The sequence below is a fragment of the Hordeum vulgare genome, chromosome 6H (assembly GCF_904849725.1).
Source record: "Hordeum vulgare subsp. vulgare chromosome 6H, MorexV3_pseudomolecules_assembly, whole genome shotgun sequence".
Taxonomy (NCBI): Eukaryota; Viridiplantae; Streptophyta; class Magnoliopsida; order Poales; family Poaceae; genus Hordeum; species Hordeum vulgare.
The window spans coordinates 3,573,684-3,592,372 of NC_058523.1; the positions used below are offsets into that span (position 1 = coordinate 3,573,684).

The 18,689-nt window shown below is 46.0% G+C and overlaps 1 protein-coding gene across 1 annotated transcript; it reads left to right on the forward strand.

Moving 5' to 3' along the window:
* The first annotated feature begins 1,240 nt into the window (after positions 1-1,240).
* On the forward strand, positions 1,241-1,824 carry LOC123400965 (protein disulfide isomerase-like 1-4). Its single transcript, XM_045094680.1, has one exon. The coding sequence runs from the start codon at positions 1,384-1,386 to the stop codon at positions 1,822-1,824; it is 441 nt and encodes a 146-aa protein (XP_044950615.1). The 5' UTR covers positions 1,241-1,383.
* The last annotated feature ends 16,865 nt before the right edge of the window (positions 1,825-18,689 follow it).

Consider the following 18,689-nt stretch of genomic DNA (forward strand, 5'->3'; position numbering starts at 1 on the left):
CGACAACCACTGCCAGGCCCATAGCCCGACCCAAATAAACAACCAAAACCGCCACTTGGGACACATGCGAAAAAGGAAAATATGGAAGCAAACGTCCAAGAGGAACCGCTTGGAAGAGATGTTCCGGCACATCAAATGCACCATATATAGTATAGTCATGACTTATATTGCTGATTGGATTAAATAAGTTGTGTGTTGTAACACATCACCATCAAGTCATGACATGCTATATAATTTCAAGGTCAATCAATATTAATTAGGGTATGATGCACATGTAAATCTTGTGATTGTCCTTATTTACTTTTCTGAATATCTATCAATATAGTATAGTCATTTTGGGACGTTTTGGGAATGCGTTTCAGAAAATGGCAAGATGTACATCTATCAATATTAAGGTTTGCCAAAATGGTTAATATTCCAGCAGGCAAGAAACAACTTTTGGGACTTGTACTGGATTTTTTGGGTTTTTTTTTTTTGGAGGATAGCCTTAGCCTTTTTCTGGAGCAATTAGAGCATCTACACTCAGGCACCCCAAATCCGCATTAGACGCCTGGAGGGACGGCCCAGTCACGAAAATGCAATCAAGACAGATGCCTCAAACATGCATAAAACGTCTGGGCTGATCAACATTCCTCATATCCAACTCAAATATGGGACGGATATGGGACGTCAGGGCGCATGCGCCACGTCTCACCCGACCATGCAGGTCCACCCGATCCTATATATTCATCCTCATTCCCGTCCAAAACCATACCCTAGTCACTCCAGTCCGTCACCCAAGCTCCGGCCTTACAATCTCCGGCCTTTTCGGCATGGCGGGCAGCCGATCTCACTTCAATTAGTTCAGATCCGTTGACTGGGGTGTCATCCCGAGCGAGTTGGAGGAGGCAATGGCTCTATCTGCATGGAATGACACCGCGGTCGACGGATGGCGGGCAGCGGATCTGACTCCGACCAGTCCGGATTCACATTGCACTCTGTCGCTCTTGAGGGGACATCGCCCAGCAGACGGCAGGATCTGTCCACGAGAAGGACGACAATGGCACCCGGCAAGGGCAACTGTTGAGGATCTTGTTCACCATAGCCAAACGTGTCAAATTTTGATAGCCCTGTGACATGTTGTATGTAGTACTCGGATGATGTGTATAGTCTATTGTCCTAGTTGTATGAGTTTATATGAATTTGAGTTATGCTATAATTAAGGAATCCTTGACCGATTAGTTGTAGATGCTCTTAGCAGAACCTAGCCCAGAGCATCAGGAGTCATTTGGCCTGAAGCGTCTGGCACAGAGCGCTCGTGCAAACGAGGCCGGCCGGCCGACTCAAAATCCTCAAAGTCTCCACTGATCTCTCTCTCTTGCATCCATTGCTCGCGGGCCGGCCATGGCGGTGATGCCGATGCTCACACCCAGATCAGTCCTGCTGATGCTCCTCCTCGCCACCCCCTTCATCATCCTCCTCCCCCACCCCTCCCGCGCCTCCGCATCCCTCATCCTGCCGGTGCCGGAGGTGGTCCATGTCAACAAGGCCCACGTGGTTGTCCTCACCGCCGCCAACTTCTCCTCCTTCCTCGCCGTCCGCCGGCACGTCGTGGTCGACTTCTACGCGCCATGGTGCTACTGGTCCCGCAAGCTCGCCCCGGAGTACGCCGCGGCCGCGTCGCTCCTGTCCGACAAGGGGCTCGACGTCGCGCTCGCCATGGTCGACTCCACCCAGGAGCGTCAGCTCGCCCGCGCACACGGCGTCGAGGGATACCCGACCGTCCTCTTCTTCGTGGACGGCGTGCCCAAGCACTACCCCTACTACGGCGAGAGGACCAAGTAAGTAGCAGCCAAAAACACTTCTTGTGGTTACCGCTGACTTGGCAAGTGTTGTTTCATAGTATCATGGTTGCCATTTTCCTATTGCTGCAGGGACGCCATGGTCGTTTGGATATCCCAGAGGCTGGTCCCTGAGGTGCAGAACGTCACCACCATCGACGAGGCCGAGAAGATCATCACCCGCAGTGGTGGCGTGGCCATGCTCGCCTTCCTCGACTCCCTATCGGTATGTTTCATTGTTTTAAATAGCCGGCTATAGCCCCGTTCTAGCCTTGCTATAACCTTTTCGATCAATAGAGTGACCCTAAATGGCATCGCGTACAAGTAGCGCGCTATAATCCACTATAGCTGATTTAGAGGCCCGCCGCTATTTGCCATAGCCTGTTATTTAAAACATCCATGAAAAGTCTACCAACAACCATATTAACCAAAATCGATTGATTACTGATCTTACCAACAAATGCTGCTATAGGGTGCTCACAGTGATGAGCTTGCTGCTGCGTCAAGGCTGGAAGATATGAGCAGCTTGTACAGGGCTGTCAACTTCTACCAGACTACCAGTCGTGATGTAGCCAAGCTTTTCCACGTTGACCCAGAAGCAAAGCGCCCGTCACTAGTCCTCCTCAACAAACAGGAGGGGATCAAGTTGACTGGGGTACTATATGGTATCTTCTCTAACTTGCTTTAGCTTTCGATCAGCGCCAGCCCCTTTGTTTTTTTTCCATTTCTATGTACTGAGTTGGTTTGTCTTCAAACTGGATAATTAATAATGTAATTTGTGTCTTGTAGATGGCGAGTTCAGAGCGTCTGCGATTGCCGAGTTTGTGTCGGCCAACAAAATCCCATTGATCACATACCACCCTCACGCACGAAGCCACCCCTCTGATGTTTGATATTCCCATCAAGTAGAAAGTAAGTCTGTTGTATGTGTATGGATGGATGGAGTTGATGAATTGAGTTGAGCGGAATGGATGTATATATGGATGCAATGCAACGACTCCAAAGCAGCAGAGCCCCAACGTGATGAACACCTTTCTTAAATACAGTTGAATGGAAAGGAATGCTTGTTGGCAGAGCAGCAAGCCAATGGAAGGCAGCAAGCGCTTGTTAGCTGGAAATAAACCGCCTCTGATTTTTCTTCTCGCATGAAATACCCATAATGCAATGTGCGTGTACGCATACCTAAATACCATTTACAAGCTCAATCATTAGTTATTGTTATCTAATTGGGACATTGTGGCAATCGGGGAGGGATACAAGCATGGTTTTCGTGAGTAAAAATTGGGAATATTATGAGTTTATGACCATGGGTTGTATTGTTGTGTGACAAAAACATGAGTATTTCTATGCTTCGAACATTTGTCTTCATAATTGATGAGATCATTCTTCAAGGGATTGGGCGCAAGTCCATTGGGTCCATCTAGGTCCATAGTATTCTTGTGCCAGACGCTCACCAGCACACCAAGCTTGTTTAAAGCTTAAGGGTTAGTAGATGAATTCTTTTCTTTTCTTTTCAGCTGAGACCATCTGGTTAAGTTCTACCTTCTTGGATGAACCCGTCTACACGAGACAACAATGGCTGAGTCATGCATGCATCCTGAGAAAGCGGTTTGAAAAAGCTTTGAGATAGAGACGACGATGTATATCTTGGAAGAGAACTCAAGGCAACCACAATGAATGAGTGATGTGAGGAATCAACCTTAACGTCATCATTGAACATGTATAATTTTAGTTGACATGGCGGCGAGAGAAAATCGGCTTCTCTTTTCCATGAAGGAACGAGTACCAAGATAATCCTCATACTAGAATCAACCTTTCCACGACAGAAAACAACCTTTTTTTACTATCCTATGTCCAATTTGTCCTTTCAGGTGCAATATCGTCGTGATGGCATGGTATATATCGGGATTTCTTAGTATATAGTACTCCTTCCGTCCCAAAATAACTGTCTTAAGCTTAATACAAATTTATATTAGAACTAGTATAAAGTTGAGACGGTTATTTTGGGACGGAGGGAGTATATATAAACGACTGAAGATACAAAATCAATTCGTGCATGTGTCATCGATTTCCTCTTACAGAAGTATATCTCGTAAGAAGTGGGCGGAGCTACAGCTAGGGAGTCGCCTGTGCAAAACAAGGACGATGGACCAACCTTCATAAAAATGGTCATTTTACACATAAGACACGGTGTCGCACCTGCTACCGCCATTAATATATGTTTATATGGAACCACCATTAATTTTCATGATGGCCTCAGAAGCGAGATCTCCTATTTGACGCACTAGTTCAGATGTTCGGTACAGATGATCGCTGAGGTATATCATCGATCATTGTTTTGGTTGCTTCGGGATTTCTTCTTCTTCTTCATTTTCTTTATGCGTTGACTTTGCTATTTGCTAGTGTAATTTTTTGTGTGTGTGTTGGTTATTTACAGAGATTGGTTGTGTGCTTGTCATGATTGTATCCCTTGATGCTACATCATGAGTCAATTAAAAGCATCCTTTGTTCAAAAAGTTGAGGCTGCCCATAGGTGACACCGATGGGTCGACAAAATTTTGTTGTGATGGAGTGCTTTGGTAACAAATATTTTGGTTTATTCATTTAGCTTCAGTTTTTGGGTAAAATGAACGTTTGTTTCTAAAATGTTCGTTGCTTATTTTTTAAATGCTCACAATATTTACAAAACAGTGTAGCATGTATTTTAAAAAATGTTTGCCATATATTAAAAAACGTCCTCATAGACTAAAAGTGTTATGTCTTTATTAAAAATATATGTCATCACGTACTGAAAAAAGTTCAGGGTGTATTTAAAAGATATTCACTATATTTAAGAACAACGTTCAGTGTGTATTTCAAAATATTTGACTTAGAATAATAAAATGTTCGATGAAAATATCATCGTGTACTAAAGAGAGTTCAGCGTGCATTTAAAAATGGAAATGAAAAAGAAGGAAACTACCAATCCAAAAATGAAAACACAAGAAAGATACCAAGAACAATATAAAAAGCCTAAAACAGAATAAAAGACCAAAACAATCAAACTCCTGCTCAAGCTGCTTTTATTTAGGTTCTTATTACTGTCCTCATATGAGTTAATAACTTGGAACACATTCACGCATTGTTCGAAACTTTGACTAAAGTAGTGTGCCAGCAGGCTTATAGGTGTGCCATTGTGGCGGCATTAAACTGCATCCTCGCGAACCTTGGCCATGGTCACGGATGACGTATCAGTATCGTGCTTGTACTGGTGACTCCTCGCGAACACCGGAAAGATAGACAAGTTGAGCACTCTGTCTCTGAGGATAGCCAGCAAGTAGTAGAACAACTCAACTCAAGGCACAAAAATGTGCTTGGCTGCTTGCTGAGGGATGTGAAGACGATGATGGAGAGAATGAGGAAACATGATAGGGTTCCAGAGGGGATAATGAAACTCGAGGCTGTGTCAAGTTGAATGTTCATGTCAATGTATCCACGATGGACTAGGCTCGCATAACCAACTCCCTTCAGTTTCCTTTGTCAAGATATGCCTCCAAAAAATTTGCCCTCGTATTCAGCATGGCATTAGTGATGTAGTAGCCGGAAAGTCGTTGGTTCGAGCCGGAATAAGTCAAATATGGCGACACAAGGATGTATGGATGTACGAATGCATGCTCTAGTTTTCATCCTTCTTCTTCTTCTTCTCCTCCTTTTTCTTCTCCTTCTTCTTCTCCTCCTTCTTCTTCTGATGAAAATGAGACCGACCACTTAGTTCGATGCTTACTAAGCTTTCATCGCATTCTAATGATAGCACGATCGATCACTAATGTGGATGATTTACTCCTTGTTTTTAGGGGGGGGGGGGGGGGGGCATATGCCCCCTTGGAAAAATATACTTGTATTATGTATTTACATATTTTCTCCATGACCATGCTACCGTGTACGCTGGTGTGGATAGTGTGCTCCGCAACAAATCGAGCAAGGGAGAGCGGAGATGAGAAGTAGTGGGAAGTATTCGTCTGTGCTACATCGTGCTACCGTCCACACCATGACGTAGATGTATGAAAGTACACAGTAAATTACTGACTCATAGTAATGTGTGTGGCGTTGGGTTTGTCTTGTGTACGTATGGATCTATGGTTAGTTGGTGGTAATGGAATAGAGATTACACGATCTGCTGCTTGTCCATGTAGTGGTCTAATTATTGTGTAGTGTCTTGTAATATATGTGTTGTGTCATGGAAAGAGTTAATTTCGCTTATTACCTCACAGTTTGGAATTTCTGGCGGATAGTATCCAGTTTAACAGTTTTTCTGAATTTGTACCTCATTTTGAACAAAATGTGCCACTTTTTATCTCATCTTATTTATTTATTTTCCTAATCTTTGTGCCTGCCATGTCAATGGTTTATTTTCGATTGGTCCATTGGTACAGCACCAGACCGGACAGGTTGCACCATGCTTGTAGGCAATTGATGAATTCCTTGATGGCTTCCACAAGCAACGGCGCGGACGACCCAGACAATTCGTGACGGCGGGTCTCTTTCGCCACCGACCTCATGGCGCGAACGCTCACGTTCGACGATGGCCTCCTGATCCTTTGCCGCGACGCTCTTCGATTGGTGTTGCTGGATGCGCGAAGGGTCACGGCCAACACCCGTTTCCTTCGCGCATCGGATGCTATCGACATAGGTGACATGATTGCTTTCCCTTGCCATTTCGCTAAGGTTCGGGATCGGCTACCAGCGGCGAGCAGCGCTCCGACGGACACGACGTCCAGACCTGTGTGTGGTGATGCGATGCACGGGTTGCACACGGGGCGCCAGTCAAATAGACCAAATTGGAATGAGGCGGGCCCTCGCTCCACCAACCGGACGACAATGGCGGATGCGCGACACGTGGGGGCATCCAGTCCTCCATTCTCACAGACGCGGTGGTATAAAGTCCCTCTCCCCGTCCGAGTGCTTGACCTAGAAATCTCCTTTTCTCATTTCTAGGCGGCAACGAGAAAACCTAGATCCAGAGCTCCAGATTCCTTTGAGTTGTGGAAGGGCAAGGTCGGTGGAGATACGCGGTCGTTTGCTGAGGTGGCAGCCTCTCCTTCCATGGCGGTCGACGGGGGGCGTGGGTACCGTGGGGATCAGCGCAAAGGAGCGGAACTTAGGTGTGTTGGTCGCGATCTCGGGCGCCACCCTGGGCGTGGAGGTGGTCGCGGAGGAGATCAAAGCAAGTTCTCTTGGAAGAGGTGTTAAATTATGATCCAAATTCTACCGTATTAGATTAGACGTAGTACAAACGGTGTGGGCCTTTGCGTTGGTACCGACGCGTACGAGTACAACTCGTTTACTTGTCCTCCAAGGACTCTCATGTATTACTCCTCATATATACTCCATGTAGTCGCACCTAAAGACGGTCTGTCGTCTCGTGCTTGTAATACTCCTCCTCATAGAGATTGCGTCTTCGTGCGTCCGTGGTTTTCTCCCGCAAGGGTTTCCACGTAAAAATTCGTGTCTCTTGTGTCTAATTGATCTTGTTTTATCTAACGAGTGGTATACAGAGCCGAGGTATACGAGATTTCAGATGAAGAGAAATTAGGGTTCTGACTCGCACGCGTCTCGGATGCGAGACCGACAGGAATTTCTTCTGCTGCTGCGTCATATAAGCCACAGAGCTATTAGGGTTCCATCGCGCGCCTCGTCGCGACCGATCCGTTTTTTTGGCTCACAAGTGCTGCTGCTCGTTAGATCCGAGTACTGCCGCAAGTGGCTGCTGCTGCTACTTCCCAGCGAGCAAAATCGCAAGTTGCTGCTTCTACACGTAACCAAGACCAGCTACTCACGTGGTGGTCAAGGTTGATTTATAAATCAGATTTTTATTTGGTTCGTTCTCAATTGCTACATCCACAACCGAAGCTACCAGGTGCTACTGTTTCTACTTCTTTGCTCTCCATATTAATTCTGTCAGAAATTTCCTCTACCGGCTTGTACTACTTTGTGTACACAGATTTATCTACTCATGTGTCACGCCCAAGATACGACCATATCCTCAATTTGGCACGAAGGCCTCGTCAAGGATAGAAGCGCATCTCGTCGTGTCGCAAGAATGGATATCGTTACAAGTACATGTACTGAAAAGAAGATATATATATAAAGAATTGGCTTATACTCGCCACAAGCTACATCAGAGTCACAACAGTACAATACATAAACATCAAGAGTAAGAGCAGGGTCCGCCTACGGACGAAAACAAATGAGAAAAGAAGAACGACGTCCATCCTTGCTATCCCAGGCTGCCGGCCTGGAACCCATCCTAGATCGATGAAAAAGAAGAAGAAGCAACTCCAAATGAACAATCAACGCGCTCGCGTCAAGTAACCTTTACCTGTACCTGCAACTGGTGTTGTAGTAATCTGTGAGCCACAGGGGACTTAGCAATCTCATTTCCAAAGGTATCAAGACTAGCAAAGCTTAATGGATGAGGTATGGTTAAGTGGTGAGGTTGCAGCAGCGGCTAAGCATAATATGAGGTGGCTAAACTTACGAGTATAAGAAATAAGAGGGGGAGAATCTACGCATAGCGGACGTGACTACTGATGATCAAATGAATGATCCTGGACACCTACCTACGTCAGACATAACCCCACCGTGTCCTTGATCGGAGTAAGAACTCACGAAAGAGACAGTCACGGTTACGCACACAGTTGGCATATTTTAATTAAGTTGACTTCAAGTTATCTAGAACCAGTGTTAAACAAAGTTTCCACGTTGCCACATAACCGCGGGCACGGCTTTCCGAAAGATTTAACCCTGCAGGGGTGCTCCAACTAGTCCATCACAAATTACCACGAGCCGCATAGAAATCCTCGATCACAACACTCGCGATCTCGTCGGATTCCTTAGTGGAAAACCTCAACTCTGAGATTACCCAAAGCATCACCGGAATCTCGATGCACAAGATATCTCGTCAAAGGTAAAACTAATCTAGCAAGGCCACCCGACGTGTCGACGATCCCGATAGGAGCCGTGTATCTCGTTCTCAGGACACGACGGATAAGAGAAGCATACGGTGACCTGATAGAAATTTGCCGAGTTGCCCCGAGTTGGCCCCGCAAAGTGCTCTATTTTGGACCAGCACCATCAGCACTGGTCCTCCCTGTATTATGTAGAATTACTCCTCAGGTAGAGCTAACTCCCTATGCATTTCAAATTAACAGAATTATTATGTTGGGCAAATAGTATCAATGTTGGGCCTTGCCAGACCAGCTTTAATCCAAAATGAATTATCAAGGGGGTCCCCATAACAACCCCGATCGTGTTAGGAGCGCTCAATTATGTACGTAACACCGGTAGCCGGAACTAAGGGGCAAAGGTGGAACAGAACACCAGGCTAGAAAGGCCGAGCCTTCCACATTTTACCAAGTATATAGGTGCATTAAGTTAAATAGCATTTAATATGGTGATATAACAAGGAACCCATGTTTTCACATGGAAGCATCTGCACCTGCAACTAGCAACGCTAACACAAGGTTAAGCAAGCAGTAACATAGTCAATCGGTGGTTTGCTAGGTTGAACAAGTTGAAGGTTTTCATGGCATTGTTGAGAGGCTGATATTTAACATGTGGTAGGCAACGAGACATAATCGATAGAAACGGTAAACTAGCATGGCAATGATAGTAATGGTATCTGGGGAAATGGTCATCTTGCGTGAGATCCCGCTTGAAATAAGAATGCCTCCGTGAAGCAGACGAACCGATGTAGTCGAACGGGTCCTCACAATCCGACACGCTTGCGGAACTCTATCGAGACGAAGCAAATCGGAAACAAGAAATCAACACACGAAATTCACCACACGATGCACAACACAAATGATGCATGAGCAGCTGAATACATGCAAGTCACAGCATGACAATTCACGCATACAGACACTACACATTAAGTGAAGTTCAATATGCAATGAGTTGCATATTGACGAAACTCCACGTTTAATTATTTAGTTCTATCCCGATTAGGTACACGGCAATATTAAATATGGTTAAACATGGCAAGAGGTGAAGCGTAATTAAACTACCTATCTAGGCATTTTAAATGAGGTCGGAAATGACATATAACATCTCCGAAACGACCTCACAAGTTAATTTACAATTCTGTCCAGATCTGAACTAACACATTTAATTAGTTGTTAAACAGCAAAACAAATAGGTTCACGTGATTCTACGCGTCAAGACAAGCAATTTACACATAGAGATCATCTCCAACGGAGCTACGGTTCAAAAGATACGGACACCGCAAGATATGATGGCATGAGTGCAATATGTGTGCAACGACGGTCACGAGCACTTCAAAACACACAAGCAGTAAGAGAAAATGAAACTACACGAGATTCTAAGCAAGTTTCATATAGGACACGATCAAAACGGAGCTACGGATCAACAACTACGAGCAAAACAAGAAATCACTACAACCTGCCAAAATCAGCCACATAGCATTTTCTACACCCCACAACTACGAGCTACTCAACTCAAATATAATCAACCAAGGCATGACACGGAAGAGGGCAAGAATCACTACAACAAACAACTAACAACAATTATCATGGCATCATGGGTCACTAGGGAAAGAAGTCACAACATGGCTTCACACACACTATTTCAGACTTAGTGAAAATTACACCTCATGAAAGTGCAGTTTTCGATCTGAAGTCATATTGAGAGCAGCAAAACCATAAGCTACAGGACTCCAAATGGCATGAAAATTCTCAGCATACTAGAGAAACATAAGGTCTACAACTAACTCCATTGCACCAACCTCAAAAGAGCTACAGATCAAAAGATAGAAGCAAGACAAGACAGCAACAAAATATAACAGATTCCAGACTTAAAAATATTTCAGTACCTCCAAATCAGCACTATTTATAGCAACTTGAGAGCAAGCGAACCACACCTAAACATGCATTTCTATTGCAAGCAAAAATACCAAGGGCTAGACTAAACATCAAAGAACAACTCCCTAGTTGACAACTTAATCAAACGAAGTATGGAATAATTCCTACGAAATAGACAAGAGGGCAACACGGCAAAATATCGCGCGAACTAACTTGCCCAAAAGCTAAAAACTAATTGCACAGAAAAATCCTACGGATTTTTCTACCCCGAACACATATAAAATATGTGGGTTGCAACTCAAAAATATTATCACACGAATATGCGAGATAATAACCTATACACGGAAAATAAACTAACGGCAAATCCCTACGCGCAAAATACCAATGACTGCGCTAAAATACATAGCAAGAGGGTTCCTAAAACATGGACATTTCTACTACGGCATTCGAGCAACCCACACTTGCGCGAAAAATAAATACGGGCGTCTATCCTATTGAAATAGTACGTTAATCTATGCATATGACACGTCAAACAACGTCAAATAAATATGCAGGTTTTATAATCGGATTCTACGCGTAAAACTACACTAAATCCATATGCTACACGTCGCAAACCGACTAACGGTTTAAAAGTTACAGGGATTTTACTAAACGTCTAATTTCTAGAATTTATTAATTCCTAAAACTACCTAAATATCTAATGGGCCGACAGGGGGCGCAGCTAAACTAAGCTACGCCACGGGCGCGGGATAGGGCAGGGGCTCACCTTTGGGCCGGATCTGGCCGGCCTGGGCGCTGGAGGCAGGCAGCCGAGGCCTCGGGAGCTTGGCCAACGAGGCCGAGGGGGCGATGGGCCTCGGCGCTGGCGGCGCGTAGCTGGGCCGGCTCGGGGCCGAGCCGAGCGGCCACGCGCGGTGCGGGAGCGGGGCGGTTCCCGTTGGGCTCCTCCCGAGCGGGAACCAGGGCTGCGGCGGCGAGGAACCCGGCGAGGTGGGGCTCCGCGACGTCCTCGAAGGCAGCCGGCGGCGGGGATCGATCTCTCTTGCCGAGGAGTGGAGATATGATCAACGGGAGCCGGCTTCCTTCGATCTTAACTGCTGCGACGCATGCTACCCGTGACGGGAACAAGCAGCAGCTCCGGCGGCCTTTGACCGGCGGCGGAGAGGCAAGGCGGCGGGGCCGAGCTGCGGCGCGGGAGGCGGCCAGCGGGGCTGCCCGCGGCGGCCGATGGTGGGGGAGGCGAGTAGAGACCGCGGTAGAGCTCCTGCGGGGCTCGGGAGGCGGCCAAGGAGACGCCGGGCGCCGGCGCCGGCGAATGGGCCTTGCCCGGGCCCGATCTGGGCTTGGCGAGCCCGCGGGGCTGGTGGGAGGCTGAGGGGAGAGAGAGAGGGTTAGGGTTTCGGGGTAGGTGGGCGCGGTTCTCGAGGCAGGGGGTTGCTGTCTAAAAAATGCACACGGGGACTATATATAGACAAATGGGGGGCTAGGATAACCGGAATTTCGTTCCGGATCCAACCGTGCGGTCGGAGTCGGACGATTCCGCATGCGGGAACGGATAAGTGGCCGTGTAGTGTAGATATCCAGAGATGAGAGGGGAAACGGGCGACGCAGCAACGATTTTTAAAACACCGACAACCTTCCGACGGTAGACCGAATACGGTGCCGCTACGGTCGACCGTTCGGGTACCACACGGTCTCTGATTGCGACGAAATTCGACAGGCGGCCTACCTATATCTAATTACGACTGCATGCCAAGTTTCACCCCGATCAGAGAAAGTTTTCAACACACTTTTAAAACATGGATTCGACGGTGCCACGGGCGCGTGCGTGTGCGGTCGGGCTCAGAACGGACAACGACGAGAACCGGCAACTACTAACGGATGCAAGTTTCAAAAACTGGTGGCAACGGGATGTTGATGCATTGCTGATGATGCGCATGATGCGATGATGATGCAACAAAAGAAAATAGACACACGACGAAAACGGAAAGAAAAGGGGAATCTTCTGGAACGTCGGCATCGGGGTGTCACATCATGGCTTTCATGAAGTACGATCTTCCGCTGGTGGACCGTGACACAAGGTTTACCCTATGGCAAGTCAAGATGCGGGCGTTCTTGGCGCAGGCTGACTACGATGATGCACTGGATAGTTTTGGGAAGAATAGAATTGAGGATTGGACTGCTGAGGAGAAAAGAAGGGATCATAAGGCTTTGTCACAAATTCAACTCCATTTGCATAATAATATTTTGCAGGAAGTTTTGAGCGAGAAAACTGCCGCCGCTCTATGGTTAAAGCTCGAAGGGATTTGCATGACAAAAGATCTCACCAGCAAGATGCATCTGAAGCAAAAATTATTCATGCACAGGTTACCCGAGGAAGGTAATGTTTTGACTCATATTTCAGAATTTAAAGAGATCATATCCGATCTAGCTGCAATGGAGGTTACGTATGATGAAGAATATACTGCTTTAATGTTACTTTGTTCGCTGCCAAGTTCTTATACCAATTTTCGAGACACCATATTATACAGTCGTGATACTCTCACGCTTAATGAAGTTTATGAAGCTTTGAACTCTAAGGAGAAGATGAAATTAATGGTGCCTCATGATGGTTCAAGTTCATCCCAAGCCGAGGGATTATCTGTTCGTGGCAGGACAAAGGAGAAGAACTCACATAATGGAAACCGTGGCAAAAGTAAGAACGGCCAGAGGGGGCGGTCGCAATCCAGAGACAAGAAGCAGTCTTGCAGGTATTGCAAGAGAGACGGGCATGACATCTCAGAATGTTTCAAGTTGTAGAACAAGGAAAAGAGGAACGGCACATATAAACCGAAAGGTAAGAAACAAGGTGAAAATTTTGCTAATGTTGCTCGTGATGAAAGTTCCGATGATGCTCTTGTTGTTATTGCTGGATGTGCTGAGACCAATGATGAGTGGGTACTTGACACTGCGTGTACTTTTCATATGTGCCCGCATAGAGATTGGTTTACTATTTTTGATTCTACTACTGCTGCTGGTTCCGTTTTGGGTTTTGATAATTCACCATGCAAGATTGAAGGCATTGGTTCCATTCGAATCAAGATGTTTGATGGCACAATCAGAATTTTGACAGATGTTCGGTATATTCTGAAGATGAAGATAAATCTTATCTCTGTGAGTGCCCTTGATGCAAAGGGGTACAAGTATTCAGGTGGAGATAGCGTTTTGAAGGTCACCAAAGGTTCTCTCATTGTGATGAAAGGTGACTTAAGTTCGACCAATGGTCTTTATTACCTTCGAGGTTCTACAGTTTCGGGTAACGCTACTCCAGTTATTTCAAAGAATTCTGATTGTGATGCTTCTAACCTTTGGCATATGCGTCTTGGACATATGAGTGAACTTGGTTTGGCAGAGTTAAATAAGAGAGGTCTTCTTAAAGGATATCAAACTGGTAAATTGAAATTTTGTGAGCATTGTATCTTCGGCAAGCACAAGAGGGTGAAGTTCAACACTTCGACTCATACAACTGAAGGTATTCTTGATTATGTGCATTCTGATTTATGGGAACCATATCGCAGAAAGTCACTAGGTGGTGCTAGTTACATGTTGACTATTATTGATGATTATTCGAGAAAGGTTTGGCCTTATTTCTTGAAGCATAAATGGCAAGCTTTCTCAGCTTTTAAGGAGTGGAAGATTATGATTGAGAGACAAACTGGAAAGAAGGTAAAAATACTTCGTAGTGATAATGGTATGGAATTCTGGTCTAAGCAATTTGGGAATTATTGCAAGTCTGAAGGCATTGTCAGACACCACACCGTTCCTTATACTCCTCAACAAAATGGTGTTGCTGAGCGTATGAACAGGACCATTATTTCCACAGCCCGTTGCATGTTGTCCAATGCAGTTTTGCATAGGCGTTTTTGGGCTGAGGCCGCTTCCACTACTTGTTATCTCATCAACCGTTCACCATCTATTCCTCTTAATAAGAAAACTCCAATTGAGGTATGGTCTGGTTCACCTGCTGATTATTCATAGTTGAGAGTTTTTGGTTGCACTGCTTATTCTTATGTTGATAATAGAAAATTGGAGCCAAGGGCTGTTAAGTGCATCTTTCTTGGTTATAAATCTGCACTACAAGAAATATGTCAACTAACGACCTTTTGTCAGTGACGCTGGAAGGAATGGTCATAAATCTATGACCATTTGACATCATTTGGTCGTAAGCTGTCTGGAGGAGTCCTAGCCCCAAAAACCAACGACCATTTTCATCAGAAAGGTCATCACTTGCTTATTGGAAAAGGTCATAAAGCGGACAGCACGTAGCACTGCCTTATTTCTAGGTGATAATGACCAATATGAATGGTCGTTACTAAATAGTTCGAATGCACTAGGCTGGTTACGCAGCCACCTCAGCAGCCTCGCTTACTTGTCACTGAGGTAGGACCCATTTGACAGGCAGGTGAGGGGCCGGCGACCGAGCGGGGACATGCGCGAGCCTCGCTTAATTCCCGAAAAAACATGCGCGAGCGGGGACTCAAACCCACGACCGAGCGCTTATAAGTTTATAAGTGTTTGCTACCGCTGTGCTAGAGAGGGACTGTTGCTCAGGTATCGGTATTTGGGGGTATATTATATTAAATCGCGGGTCTCTCATATCATTGACAAGTGGGACCGATGGGGACGGCCAACACTTGGCCAATTTCCGACAGGGGCCAACACTTAGCCAATTTCTGACGAGCAAATCTAGATCTCGGGGGCGGCGGCGACCGACGGGGACGGGGCGGCGGTGATCGGCGGGGATGGGGGCGGCGGCGACCGACGGGGATGGGGGCGGCGACCGACACGGGCGGTGACCAGCGGTGGTGGTGCTGACGCCACGGCCACCTCACCCATCGGCAGTGGTGGTGGTGCCGACGCCACGGCCACCTCGGCCACGACGACCTCGCCCGGCTAGTGGAGGTAGCGGTGGTAGTGCCGCTCGCCTCAGCCACCTCACCCACTGGTAGTGGTGGTGGTGCCGCTCGCCTCGAACAGCGACCTCGCCCACACATGGGGGACTCGCCGCCGCCGAGCATGAGGGACTCACCGCCGAGCATGGGGGACTCGCTGCTGCCGCCGGACAGAAGCTGGATTAGAAAAGGAGTTAGAAGGTTTTCGAAAGAACATATGAAAGGAGTTGATGAATTCATGCAATTTGTTCGGGCAAATTTTTCCAAGGATGCTCTCATTGTTTGCCCATGTTGTAATTGCCCCAACCGTTCGAGAAAAGCTCAAGGAGTAGTGGAAGATCATCTTCTTCTTAATGGGATGGCCAGCACATATGATAGATGGATATATCATGGAGAACCTTTAGCCGGACAACCTTAACATATTGAAGCTGATACACAGGCCCCTCATATGATGGGTGGTGGTGATGCTGGCATTAATTTTATGGAAAATATTTTGTGAGAGAATGCTGGTTTGGATGAAGAGGATGGGCATGAAGATGATAGGATTCCTGACCTATTGAAGGATCTGTACGATGTTGAAGATCGTGTTGATGGACAGAAGTCGATGTTTGCTGAGGTGTTGGAGGAGGCTAAGCGCGCAGCTCATGAAGGGGGTAAATTTTCAAGATTTACCTTCACCGTGAAGTTACTCCACATCAAGTCTTTCTACCGGATTAGCAATGCTGCATTCAACGCAATACTCCGCCTTTTGACCTTGCAATTCCCTGATAGTTGTGTTCCCATGTCTTATGATGAAGCATTGAGCATAATCCGCAGGCTGGGGCTAGGTTATGTTTCAATACATGTGTGCCCAAATAACTGTGTCTTGTTTCGGAAGGATTTTGCGAAGCATGACAACTGTCCAAAATGCAATGCCTCAAGGTGGAAAGATGTTGATGGGAAGAAGTCAATACCAGAGAAGGTACTGAGGCACTTTCCGTTGATACCAAGGTTGCAGCGGATGTTTATCTCGAAGAAATCATCGTTGGAGGTACAATGGCACAAGCTTCAGCGGCAACCTGTGGACAATGAGCTGAGCCATCCAGCGGACGGAGAGGCATGGAAAGAATTTGACAGTGAACATGGAGATTTTTCTACAGATCCAAGGAATATAAAACTCGGCATTGCCACAGATGGCTTTAATCCGTTTGGGAACATGAACACGTCTTATAGCATGTGGCCCGTTTTTGTGGTGCCGTACAACCTGCCACCATGGGCATGCATGGATCAGTCCAACTTCATGATGTCACTGCTTATCCCGGGTCGAGAGTCTCCAGGAAAGGATTTTGATGTCTTTATGGAGCCCCTCGTAGAAGAACTGCTCCAGCTCTGGACTGGTGTACGTACATACGATGCCTCTAGTCTGGAAGAAAAGTTCAATCTACGTGATGCAGTCATATGGTCCATCCATGATTTCCCGGCACTGCACACTCTGTCTGGGAGGATCACAGCGGGTTATCAGGCATGTGTCCATTGTGACAAAGACCCTTGCTCAAAGAGAATAAGGAACAAGATCTGCTATATTGGGCACCGCCGCTTTCTTCCCCGAAACCATCGCTAGAGAAGAAGCAAAGATTTTAATGTTTTGATAAAAACAAAATTGGGCAACTTTGTGTGCAACGGAGGCAACTCCAGTGCTATAGGGAAACAACTCCTTTTTGTCTAGTAGAACTCCCTATTAGGTTGGTTTGTGTAAAAAGATAAAATCACACAAAACATGAGATGTCTTTAGTGTTACATACAAACAACTTCTCGGATAATGTTAGCAAATGTTCACGGGTAGAAATAGCCTAGTGAAGTTGATTGCATGTAGCACTAAATACGCTTCATGTTTTGTGTGATTTTATCGCTTTTATAAAAAAAATCTAACAGGCAGGTCTACTTGGCCAAAAAGGAGTTGCTTCCTTATAGAACTGGAGTTGCCTTTGTTGCACACGAAGTTGCGTAGAAAACGTTTATCAAATCATATTCATATGGGATCTAGTTTTGAAGCATTTGTCGTGAAAAACCCAACCGTGAAAACAAATCTGCATTCTAAAGCGATTTTGATTGGTTTAGGTGTCATAGTCGCGTACAATCAATCATAATGTTGCCTAAAATTATGTATCTGGTTGCCCACAATCAATCGTACAATTGTCTAAAACCATGTATCGAGTTGCCCACAATCAACCATTCAAGTTGTCTAAAACCATGTACTCAATCCTCATAAACAGAAACATTACCAAGATTATTGACTAATATGTAAAGCTTTTAGAGGTGAATCTAGTCAACTGGTAATCATGGTAAGCAACTTAGAAGAATATTTCGCTGATAGGTAGTCATACTAGGGGGGAGGAGTTGCTTGCCTATAACACTAAAGTTGCCTCTATAGCATACAAAGTTGCTCAAAAAAAATCGTCAAAACCTATTCATATGACATCTACTTTTGAAGAACTCATCGCGAAAAATCCAATAGTGAAAATGGATCTAAATTCCGATACTCTAATCAAAAGTTTTGACTCTTTGAATTTTTTTAAGATGCTAATTAATGTATGTGGTCTTCTTTTTCAGTCGTCCTTACGGGACATGTAGGGCTCCTTCCTTTTTTGACAGGTGCGCTCGCGACCGCGAACAAGCGTCGATGCGCTCGCTAGACGCGTCCTTCTTTTAGGGTTCAGGTGGCATGCGCTTGCGACAGCTAAAAAGTGCAGGCGCACTTATTAGAATTTGGGTTATCTTTTCACGTGTGAGAATGTGTGGTTAAGGACGAATCAAATGAATTGCTAGCAAACCATAGGCACAGTCGCAGCCACTCGAGATGCGCTCGCCTGCCGGTTGATTAGGAGATTAGGCCTCGCCACTGGGTTACAGTGCTAGGACTGTAGCCATCACGGGCTGATCCGGGAGGCCACCTCCATGAAGGAGGTCAAGATCGCGCGACTACGAATTGAAGAGGAAAATGAGGTTGTGCTTGCACCGCATGATCAAGAGCACTGCGACGCCGACGCCGATGCAGGCTGGGGGGTTGCGACATGCTCGGATTGTGCGTGGCGCCGTTGGCG

Excerpts from the sequence above, each read along its gene's own strand:
- LOC123400965 (XM_045094680.1), top strand. The coding sequence starts at position 1,384 with ATGGCGGTGATGCCGATGCTCACACCCAGATCAGTCCTGCTGATGCTC.